General features: G+C 42.6%; 1 protein-coding gene across 1 annotated transcript; it reads right to left on the reverse strand.

The window, feature by feature from the left end:
* Window positions 1–1,226: 1,226 nt before the first annotated feature.
* On the reverse strand, window positions 1,227–6,749 carry LOC109529646 (cholecystokinin-like). The gene is made up of 4 exons (XM_019893027.1): window positions 6,659–6,749; window positions 5,374–5,453; window positions 4,703–4,889; window positions 1,227–2,168 (listed from the first exon to the last, which is right to left on the reverse strand). The coding sequence occupies exons 1-4, from the start codon at window positions 6,666–6,668 to the stop codon at window positions 2,032–2,034; spliced, it is 414 nt and encodes a 137-aa protein (XP_019748586.1). The 5' UTR covers window positions 6,669–6,749; the 3' UTR covers window positions 1,227–2,031.
* Between the last annotated feature and the right edge of the window lie 5,417 nt (window positions 6,750–12,166).

The following is a 12,166-nucleotide window of genomic DNA, read 5'->3' on the forward strand; positions in this document are numbered from 1 at the left end:
AGCAGGAGGACGACTTTCCTCCCTGGCGATCATCTCCATTGAGGCGGAGAGACTTTTAAAACTAAAGGAAAATAAGGAGGACTTTTACAAAAAAGTAACGGAGGTTTTTGTGGCGAAGGACAGGCGCATGGACTTCATCTACAAATAAAGGTAAGACACAAACAGTTTTCATTGCAATCTTATAACAAAAGAGATTAGACTTTTCACTGTACAATAGAATATTTAACCCTGGACAACCCACGGGGTCAAATTTCGGATGTGAAATAACCAGTAGCCAATTGAATAAGCTACCCTTTTTTGTTTATATATTTGTAAATCTGACACAAAAGGAGTCAGTGCCTCACCAACCGTGAACCTCACCACACGCGACTGTAGTACGTCATACAATTTTACAAACCTATACATATGCCATTTTAATAACTTTTTTCTGTTTTTAATGTTTTTTGTCTTGAATGTGTAAAAAAATCATATTTTTATTTTTCATTAATGAAAGGTTCGGTGAATGTGCATATGAACTGGTTGGGTTCGGTACCACTAACAAGGTTAAGAACCACTGCTCAAGCACCAACCTCAATATCTCCGATCACCTGGCTATCACTCTGGACCTCCACCTCCCTATTCCCCTCTCCAAGGAAATAATCATTCAGAAACCAGCACGTTGAAATAAATGTATGGCTGCCTCGCGTCGGCGTCTAAAACGTTCCACACATGCGAATGAATAAGCAGACGCAGCCCACCAAAGTAAAACACATAAACGCACACGCACACGATGTGGGACAGGAATGTCAGGCACAGCCATCTTACTTGAATTGTTTACAACTGTTTCAGTGTCAAGATAGCACTTAGCTGCCAACACAACCACCATCGGTCACCAGACTCACTGGTGATATGTAAACTTTTTGGCGGATTATACACGTAGAACAGGCGTGTTTCTGTCAGCCCTGAGTGAAATGGGTGTCCGTAGTTACTTAACCCGGTTCGGGACGATGAGAAATTGACGAATACCCACTTCCGTCCTTGCTTAGCCCTTTAAAAAAAAAAAAAACTTCGCATCCTCCGTCCACCGTCCCCCCAAAAATGGGCGTCCGCCCGGGAAGGACGAGGGTCTGTTCCATCCCAGGGACAGAGAATGCCCATCTCTCTCAAATTGTAAAATTTTCTGGCTAGAAATCGTCACACTTGACATTGAGAGCAGCCAGAAGCAACTTGGGACCAAGAGGCAATGATGACCACTAAGACATAAAATGTTTTAATGAGATTATCATATTAATATAGTACATCATATGTGCATATTGAAAAAAAGGAAATAAAAATAAGCGCTGTCGTTTCCATTTCTTATGTAGTTTGAAAAGTGTTTATAATCTCAGATTTAAGATTCGCACCAGTGTTTATTCATTAAATGGCTTATCCAGTGATAAACGTACAGTATAAAATTAAGCCAAAATTATTTCCACCCCTGCAACATTTGTAATGAATTTTCATTTGGGAAATGGAGTTTACAGTCATCCAATGTGAAAAGACTGTTATGTATACATGAATATATATGCTGTTTTCATTAATCGTCTTGTTATATTATTATTTACATTTTCCAAAATGATTAATACTTTTTCTCAAGTTAGACAAATCCATTGTTTGAAATTCACTGGGATGATTTGAATGCACTAGATTATGCCAAAAATTATCGAGAGCACAACAAGCAGATGATGTTCCCCTCAAAATTAAGAATATAAAAAATCAGGGATCTGAATAATTTTCAGAAAGTAAAACATAGCAATGAAAGACGGAAAATGGCAAATAGTATCCTTTAGTGATTGTAACTCAACTCCTGAGTGTTTTTTGCCACCATCTTGTGTCATTTACTCCCAAGCACCAAATAAAACTTTACATATGATGCAAGAGTGTGAATCATTTTGGTCTTAACAACTGTACACTTGTGTCACATTTGGCCGTTTGTGCACTGTGAGTCGGACATATCGAGGGGGTGCTTTTTGGCAATGGTGACGACTGCAGCTCTGCACTGAAGGCGCGCCTCTAGGAGATTTCCATCGCCTCTGCGCTACGCCTCCCAAAATCCATCCAGCCCTCATAATCTCGGTCCTTTATCCTGTGCTCAGCCGCTAGACCGCTGGCTCGACTGGCAATGGAGGATCTGCTTTGGTAGGGCATGCCTAGAAGAACCCAAGACAACCATGCGTCAGCGTCACATGACTTTCACAAAGTGACTCATTGAAATACTTTGGCTGGTCTTCTACAATGGTGCATTCCAACCTGGATTGAGCCAAGGTGCACATTTGACATAAGAAAAATCTCACGGCATGCTACCAAACGTAAAAAAAGTGGAGTCGTAAATGTGTGCTTGTTTGGTTGAACTATTAGTCTGTTGGAAAGCAATGGATAGACAGGTTAATCGTACCTTCTGCCACCTATGGAAGATCATTTAATGACTTCCATGCCTGTCGTGATATGTTGCCCGTATAGAAAGTGAACATCGTCTCTCATGTATATAAAAATCAGAGCATTGGTCAACAGCAAATTTTAATCAGAGATGGCTTCAAGTGTCGCCAAATGTGTTTTTTACCACGATTTTTTAAAATGTGCTACTTTTCTACTACATCAGGTCTTTGAGGTATTTAATTTTTTAAAAATTTGACCTATAAAAGCTTGTGCAGTCCACATTTGACCATGTGTTGTGCTTTCTACCAAAGAAAAATTCCGCTCCTTGCTGAACCTAACCCTTAATTCATAATAATCATAATAATAATAATAAAAAGAAGAAAACCCGGTGTGCCAGAGGAAAAAAAAAACCTAGGTCAGTTTTGTAATCAGTGCAAAAAGTTCATGTAGAAAAGTCTACTTGCATCATTATAATTTAAAAAAAATGTAAACATTTGTTGAACAGTGTCATTTTGGGGCCAATGAAGTGTTAACTTGATCATGTCCTCACGGCACACTCAACAATTTCTCATGTAACACTAATGTGCCATGGTAGAGTGTTTGGGAATCACTGTTCTAAAGTATCCACAGCTGTGAATGTGAGTATGATCGATTGATTGTTGATGATCACGGCACCACCAATGAAAGCTGAAAATACAGAGTTCATCATCATGATTTGCTACTCACAAATTCATTTACCCTACAGTAGAAAGGATGACACGGGAATAGATTTTCATTCCTGTCCCATCCCACTCACACACCAAAAATCCCATCCCATAACCAGACCTTAGCAAACAAAAATAAAATGAAATAAATCTTGTCGCATCCCGGTGAAAACGACGTCCACTCCTGTACTGTTCCCATTTTGGGGGTCGGCTATATTAAAAATAATAATAAGAAGGAATAAAGTTGCATTCTACTCATTTTATTGAACAGTTTGTCACCCCCTTTCTACTCATGGACTCTCCTGATTTCGTGCACCATGGAATAGAAAACGCATCGGAAAAAACTGAGATCCCACTCCTGTCTGATCCTGTGTACGTTTTTTATCCTGTGCCATCGAAATCCCGTGATTAAAGTTAAAGTTGACGCTCATGCCATGGGAATCCCGCCGGATTGCCGAAAAAATATCGACCTCTGTCCTATCCTGCTGAAATACTCGACATGTTTGCTGTTTTGTGCTGAAGCAGGCTAAAGTCCTATGCAATATAAAAGTAGTGCTTTGGCCCTTTCTTGTGCCATCTTGTTGCTCAGGAACTATGTTGAAATGAGGTGAGGAGTATCATTTTGTCAGGCCAAAGCCCTGTCTAATAAGAGAAAGTAGTGCTTTGCCGCCATCGCAAATACCGTATTGGCCCGAATATAAGACGGTGTTTTTTGCATTGAAATAAGAGTGAAAAAGTGGGGGTCATTATACCCATTCACGGCGCTAGATGGCGCCAGATATTAATGAAGCGAATGCTGAATTTGACTCCCCAGGCCAAAGTGAACCCCTGCCACGAAGAATAAAAATAAAAATAGTGGTAGCACGAAGAAGAAAAAAAAATAGCAGTAAGGAGGAAAAGAGAAGAAAATGGAGAAACGTAGTGACAAGCTGGAGAAAAGTGGGTCGACGATCGGCCAGGTTAACTGGCAGCTGAGGAGAAGTTATGATGTAATTTACATTTCAAAAACCAGAAGCCATTCATTTACGAATGTGATTGCACTTTAGATTTGAATGAGGCAAAATAACATGCTTTTTCTCTCAAATACATTGTTATAATCATTTGTTTCAGATGTACTGTAATTATTTTCTGTATAAAAATTAATGTGGTGTTCAAAAAGTCTTTTTTCAAACTTGAGTCTTGAAAAAGAGGGGGTCGTCTTATAATCAGGGCCGTCTTATATTCGGGCCAATACGGTACTTTGTATTCGGACTATGTACCTAAGACTGTACTACAATTTTCTTGGGCCTCTGTCCGTCATGGGTCATAATCATGTCTGTAAGGCAGTCGAGCAATTTATGTGCTGTTATACCGTAGCGGTGACTTACCCGAGCAACATGGTGTCTTGAAAATTCGGAGAAATGTCAGGCGATGAACGTAAGCAAATAAGGAAGGGATGAAAAGAAAAGCTTGACAGAGTGAAAGAAAAAGCGGGATAATGGATCGAAGGCAGAGAAAGCAAGAGCGAAGCAGCAAATGGCAGATGGCAGGACTGCAGCCCAGCATGAGTGGACGCAGAGGGAGCGGGTATATCCTCTCCGTTTGCCAAGCGCATCATCACGCACCTTTCCTGGAGATGAGTCTGACCAGGAGCTGACTCAAGGTGTTCAAAGCCTCGGCGTCTTCCGGGGATTGGTTGTAGTTGGACTGCTGCGCCGAGGGGAGCGTTCCAGCAGAGCGTGCCTGGCGCGTGTGGTTGTACGACCGTCCGCCCGACACAAGGGCCGCGCCATCAGATCTCTTCTCTGTCATCTGGAGATGATAAGAGAGCCGCGTCTCCCAAGTATTCTTAAGAATACTATTCATAATAATGTGGTCTGGGTGTGTGTGTATGTCTTGCCATTGAAATGCAACTTTTTCTTTTTTTTTGGGGGGGGCAGCTTTACTTTTAGAACAAAGTGTGTTCAAATCTTTGGCCCATGCTGGTCTGTGTGAGGACCGCATAAGTTAAATTGACTGATACGGTCCAAAAGGAAGACAAAGACCTCTGAAACCATCATATCATATGTGTGTTTATTGTACGTAGACCAACTTTTGGCATATTACCTTTGTGGTGGAGAAAATGTTTCCTTGTAGACAAAATGTGGCAGCCTCACAAAGCAAAGCAACACACCTCATAATACAACTGCTGGTTAATGTGTGTGTGTGTGTGTGTGTGTGTGTGTGTGTGTGTGTGTGTGTGTGTGTGTGTGTGTGTGTGTGTGTGTGTGTGCGCGCGCGTGTGTGTTTCACTTACAGGCGATTGCGATGGCAGACTCAGGGAGACCTTGGAGACAGCAGCCAGGAAAACGACCACGAAGATAAGTACATTCATGCCTGCACAGGCAAGAGGTGAGGGTGGGAAACAAAAATAAAAGTTTGACGACATTACTTCAAAACCACCAGTCTGTCTGCTCTCCAAACAAATGTATGCTCCCCAGCTGAGAGGATCAGACAAACAATCACAATTAAGAGTGGAGTGAAAGGAAAAAGCCCTTCATGCCGCGCAAACACAATGAAGTCGTGATATTGTACGCGTGCGCGCACACACACACACACACACACACACACACGCACACACACACACACACGGAATGTAGTAACCGCTGTCAACACAATCCCAAAGTAACACAACCAATACCCTTTAATTTCGGGTATTGTTGACGCGTGTTTGGCGTTAGTCAATATTTATCGTATTCCCGATGACAGGGATAAATGAACAAAGTACTTCAACCCATAGGAAAAGATTTGATACCAGACGATGCGTGTCGTCTTGTTTAACATAAAACATCCTCACACAAGTGAAAGGGAAAGCTTCCTTGAAACCACTCATTGAGCCGTCTCGTTTCTTTTTCGCACAATGGCGGGGTGCAAATAGTCCTTCTTTCAATGCTAATATGAATCCTGTTTGCAGCCGATCTTTGTCGCACATTTATTCTTCAAATGGTTGGGCTGCTACGTGTGGAAGTCCTCCAACGTCCACTTGTCTTCATACTCCTCTCCTTCTCACCTATCCATCCTCTTTACCCTCACTCTGCATTTTTAAATATTAACGCTGGGAAAATCAAGACGTGATGTCCAACAATGGCCACTAATTATCAATTCATCACATGGCTTTAATGGCCCTGATCGGTCATTGATGGATTCTTTTTGATTGATAATATTGGGTCTAGTTTCAATAGTTCACAGAATTCAGTGACACTTATTGAATCTTTTTAAAATTTTTTTTTTAACTCAACTGAATTTAACCCTTTCATGCCCCATTAATGATAACCTGTAACCAAATAACACGATAAGCTGTCCACTGTAGTAACCGCTGTCCCTCAAAGGGTTCAATTTAATCCAGTTTGAGGATTCATGGCTCCAGCATGCCTCATTTTAAATGCCGTATATTGTAAAATTGAGTTCCACTTGAAAAAAATTAAATTAAATTAAAACACCAATGCATACCATTTCATTTAGAAAGACTAATAGAAATAATGTTGTGCAGCCCTGTAGAAAGCCTGAAAGTAACACAAAAGAATCCTTTTTCTGATACTTACCGGCAGCCATGTGTGCTGACGAGGACGTCGCAAAGAGCTTTTTGCTTCAGTGGTCAGGTTGTGAGTGCACGAGAGAGACAATGCAATGTTTTATACACACACAGGAAGGGGTGGGGCCCAGCCAAGGAGGAGGGGCCTCTCCGGGCCCCGAAACCGAAGCCAGTGACGCATGCGAACATGCAAAATGGCTTTGACGTGCACATAGATGTACTCAGAGCACATGAGCGTGACAACCCAAACATAAACCGCAAAAGTCATCTGCTTGCCGGAAGCTTCAATCTGTTTCCCTCCAAATCTTTGTAACGACAACGCAACGTGGTGCACTTTGGTGCCATTTCAATTTCAGTGAGGGTAAAGAGGTGACGGACAATAAAACCGACAGGAATTGTTGACCTATGTCAGGTCACTTCTGTGTCAGCAAGCAAACGTATTTATGCATTTCTCTGGTGAATTCTCTTGTGTCTGTGATTAAAGTTCAGACCAAATGTTCCCAAAGAGAATCGTAGGCTATTGGTCACTTTTTCTTTTGTCTGACTTTCCCAGAGGTGTGTGTGTGCATGTGTAACTGTTTGATGGCAAAATGAGAACAACAAAAAAAAAATTCCGTCAAAAACGTACGTTTGTTGTAGTGTTGCTGATTCTCAAGTGATGCTGTCCATGCGGTGGCAGAAAGCAAACACAGCAGAATGAGTGCGCGGCGTGGAAAAATGCCGGCGGTCCTTTGCGTACTTTAATGGTAAAAACCACACACTGTAGGTTACACGCTGTCTTCGTAATAATGTGACGCGTGGTTTTTAAAAGCTTTCTACTGACCGAAGTATCAATCGGGTGCTTGACATCTTTATTCACAGCATTCAAAGTCGCCTGGCACGATGCATATCGAGCATTTTTCATGCCGATAGGTTTGGTTTTAGTTCCAGTCAAAACCAAAATTCAACCTCTGATCAATAATTGCTCACTCCAAAAACAAGTCATCGTAGACTCGACGTTGGTCCTTAGCGCTGTCTTCCTCTCTTGTTAGTTCATTCCTGGAGTTAGAGGAAACTCGCACATCTTTTCTCTGCCGGCTTTGTGCTGGCTTTTTAGTTCGTAAACTGTCAAAATTGAAGCTCACTGGGGATCTTCATTGGCCCTTTGGCTTAACTGACTGAAACGCATTTTGCAGAGGCTCACAAAAACACGTCTTATTTTTTTTTTCCCTGTTGATGTACTGTCCCCATTAAAAATACTCAACACGCAACCTTGGTGAAACCGCCGGCAGCAAAAGTGAGATCTCAAATCTTTGTGCTGAATGGGACTTGGTATTATCATTGTCAAAGACCATGAAACTAAATAACCAGACATTCATGAACAATACTCGTGTTGCCAAATGATTGCACCACCTGTGGCTATCTGGTGACCAATCCATGGTGCACCCCTCCCTCTCATCAACAAGGACAAACGACAGACCACCTGTGACCAGGGGCATGCAAATCACAGTGGATGCCTGGGTGACCGCCTGAGAAAAAAAATGTCGACAACAGGGTATGGTCGATTTTTCCATTCACTGTCATACATACATCCAACCTGTGATGAGCTTCATGGCCATTTGTCCAACACGGATGCCCCTTCGAATGTTTTGGCGTGATCAGTGATTTGGTGGGCGGGTGACACAATGGGGTGTGAACAGAAACATTTTTGGGTGGGGGGTGATACACATCTGGTGTACTGACTAACTGGGGTAATTTCGCAGCCCATTCATAATCTTTCAGCAATGGGGAGGGGGGTGGGGGTTGCCCCCTTGATCCCCCCCACCCCACTTTGCACACCACTGCCCATGAACAAAACAAGGACAAGTACCGCAAAAATGGATGGATGGAAGTTTTGTTGTTTTTTTACATTTACTCGAAGATTGACAAGCTTTATACTAAGCAGTGTTCTACAAGGACACAAGTACGACGGGCTTTGTGGGATACCCGGGAAAAATTATGAAACAAAACTCATGAACCCTTTCAGGGACAGCGGTTACTACAGTGGACAGCTTATGTTATCGGGTTACAGGGTGCATGGAAGGGTTAAATTATGGGGTGAAAAGGGTCTATCATGAGGCAAAGCAAGGTTATAAAACGTGGAATTGTCAGTTTAACAAATGAATGTAAAAAAAATTGAACTCATACTTTTTTCAGCAACAGACACACACCGCTCATACTTAATAGCCTGTTGTTTGCCAAAACAAGGACGATTTCATTTTTGATCTTGTATAAATTTCTGCTTTGTCCCTCTGAATATATGCTGACTGTTGTTCTCATAGTTATTGGCATATCACTTTGACTCCCTGAGCTTCGATTGAACGTTTTCCCGTTGAACATGACCACTTTTTACATATTTTGACTGCATTCTCCCAGTGTGTGTGTGTGTGTGTGTGATGTTAAGTCACAAAGGACCAGCCATTTTTTTGTTGTGTATTAGAACGACACCCTTTTCAAACATGTACCAGTAAACGTGACTGTGTGTGCGCATTAGCACACTACTCAGGTATGTTCATGAGGCTAACATTAGCTGAATCTTCCTGTCACGAGCAACTGCTCTCATTCAACTATGCTGTCAATGGCACCTGTTTGAATGGCACCAACTTCCTTCCGCCACTATTTTCACACCATCTGGTTATCTATTTGAAGCTCCTGTAAGACTCAGTCATGAGCATTATCTCAGTCCCCACAAGCAAGAGGGCATCAAGCCGTGTACTTTCTATGACCTCATTAGGGTCACAGACAAGTTAGAGTCTGTCCTAGTTGACTTTGGGCAAGAGGCGGTTTATTACCTGGACTGGTTGCCAGTTTGTCGTAGGACACCTATGTACAAACAACTATTCACATTCAGTCTTTAGTGAATCACACGCCTGATTTGGAATGTGGGAGTAAGATGCAATACCCAAAGGGATGCCTAATAAGCACAGGAGGAACATGCAAATTTCATACAGGAAAGCCAAGATTAAGATAGCAAGCCTGAATTTCAGCACTGTGAGGTAGACATGCTAACCACTTTGCCGGAGACACGAGAACAAATGAAGAAAAATCACCTCAGCTTCATTACCAAGGTGTCTGATCAGTATTTGTGTTCACGACAAACTCACATTTTGTTCACTCAAGTTGTGTCTCAAATGTAGTCAAATTTCTGTCTCTGACCTCAATTCCCCTTTATCTTTTCCCCCATCAATTCAGTGACAGTAGGGGAATAAAATATTTTCAGACTTGATCCGCCCCCACACCATTTACAATCATCAAAAACTGTCGGAAAAAAACAAATGAACGCAATAAGGATCTATTTTCATCGACGGCATATGCGGCAGAGCGCGATTGCCTGCGTATCCTGATTTCCATCTTTTGAAAGCCTTGTTACACGTTTGCCAATTTGCCAGACCGGTTTGTGCTAAACTGGGGGTTTCAGCACTGCAAGCGATGCTCCCGGAAATTTGGTGGCAGGAAGTAGGTCTGAAGTTATGTCTGCTCAGTCCGTGTATAAATACTGGCACCGCTGGTCTAATGTAATTCGAGTGAATTTGAAAAGGGCACAGATGGACAGATTGAGCTCTGCGGGTATACTGCATTTCATTCATGATTATGTGAGCAGTGGGCATCAAGCCATCACTGTAGATTACTATTTTTTTTTTTAATCATCCCACTGGGCAGCGAAGCTTTTGGGGATGGAGGGAGGTCTCCAAATTCTCACAGCGCAGATGTATTTCCACCATGCACAATTAACATGCAGTTTTAATAAAAAAAATTAAAATAAAAAAAAAAGTTTGGTGGTCATTTTTGAAGTTGGCTAGTTGCTACTCCACAGTGGAGCAGCCCTCCTCCTTGCAGATCTGCCACCCTGCACTCGTCTTCAAACAGTAACTCATATCCAAACCAGATGTACACCTTTTTAGAATATAGAGCCTCATCTTAATACTTCAACTTGTTAGATTAAGATTTGTAATTCTTATGTCTCACAGCCAGAGAATTGACCACCACACATCACTTGAGAGCAACGACACAGGCTTTATTCCAACAATTATGGGCAGACAAAGAGCAGTAATCGAAAAAGAACGTTGACAAAATTTAGTCGCAAGAACAGAAAAAAGTGGAATTCCTCACTAACAAAAAGTTGGTGGACAGAGCCACAGAGGAATCGAACAGCAAAGGAAAGTAAAAAGTAGTGATGAGTCCAGCGACACCGATGCATTGACGCATGCGTCGGGCTCACAGAGCAATCCACGTGTCGGTGCGTGTGCTGCTTCATGAGATCACGTGATGAACAGGTGAACTGAGTCGGCTCAGCCTGGACTGTGTTGACTCAGTCCAGGGGGCGTCGACGTAGCAAAAGCCCGCCACACGGTGTTTAGAAGGAAGTGCGTCTGGCGACACAATGCCGCCTGCCGAAACAAGCCAGACCTCACCCTCACTCGAATAAAAGTATATATTTGGGCAAAACGGAAAACACACAGATTATCAGAAAAACGTGTCCGTCTGACTTCGAGCTTCGTGTCGGCTGTCATGTAATAAGACAGCCGACACCAGCCTTATATCAGAAGTGCTTTATGAACGTTTGTACTGGACGTCATACTCCAGTTGATTGAGAGGTCCCGCCTCTAAGGGGGAGTTCCAGGAAGTGACTGCGAGTGAGCACACCGGATGTTTGTTGACTCTGCCACGTTGTTATTAAAAGTCACATAAAACGTAAACCATGTCTGCTGACCATCATTACATCGGCTAGGCTAGCTTAGCTGTTGTCGTAGTTCAAAGCTTCTATGTGGCGTGGGTTAAGTCGGCGCCGTGAGTACGTGCTCGCGCTCACGCGCGCACAGCAGAGAGCAGCGGACAATCGACTGCTGAGACGCGCTTCACTCGAGTGACGTTGCTACAGTACGTGCATAATATGGAGCAGCTTCCGGACAAACGCAAATTGTTCGCCGTGAAGAGCCATTTTGATCTCCTTTTGGAGAATAAGGTATTTATTAAAATCTCCTTGTCTCACCAACTGCCTCTCGGGTTTGTCTCGCCATGTCTTATTCCATTGTGTGTGTGTTCTCCACAGCAGGGGAAATAGCATGCAAGAAACGCAACAGACTTAAATTTAAAACACTGGAGCATCTTATTTTTCTGAATAAAAAATTGTGAAGACAAAGCCCACAAGCATCCTCATTCACATTATTGAAACACATTGAATGATACAATATGAATGCATGGATGTGAATGATATTGTCAAGGGTCAAGGTCATCTTTATTGTCAAATATGCTTTATGTATGACATGCAGCATAGATGAAATTTCTTCCTCTCAATCCTCAGTGCAAATCGGCATGCAAACATGCTGTGCATTAAACACACACAGCTAAGAAAGGATAGCAGCTACACTGTATTAAAAAAAAGACAATATGTGATCTGAACAGGATAAACAGTATAGACCAGAGGTCCCCAACCGCCGGTCCGCGGACCGGTACCGGTCCGCCGGGCATTTGGTACCGGGCAGCACAGAAAGAACTCGCA

Source organism: Hippocampus comes, unplaced genomic scaffold (assembly GCF_001891065.2).
Source record: "Hippocampus comes isolate QL1 unplaced genomic scaffold, H_comes_QL1_v1.1 scaffold94, whole genome shotgun sequence".
Taxonomy (NCBI): Eukaryota; Metazoa; Chordata; class Actinopteri; order Syngnathiformes; family Syngnathidae; genus Hippocampus; species Hippocampus comes.

Bases quoted from the DNA above. Each gene is read 5' to 3' on its own strand.
- LOC109529646 (XM_019893027.1), bottom strand. The intron at 4,890-5,373 runs GTAAGTGAAACA...TATCATCTCCAG, and splicing joins GTCTGCCATCGCAATCGCCT to ATGACAGAGAAGAGATCTGA. The intron at 2,169-4,702 runs GTGCGTGATGAT...GGGTTCTTCTAG, and splicing joins CAGACTCATCTCCAGGAAAG to GCATGCCCTACCAAAGCAGA.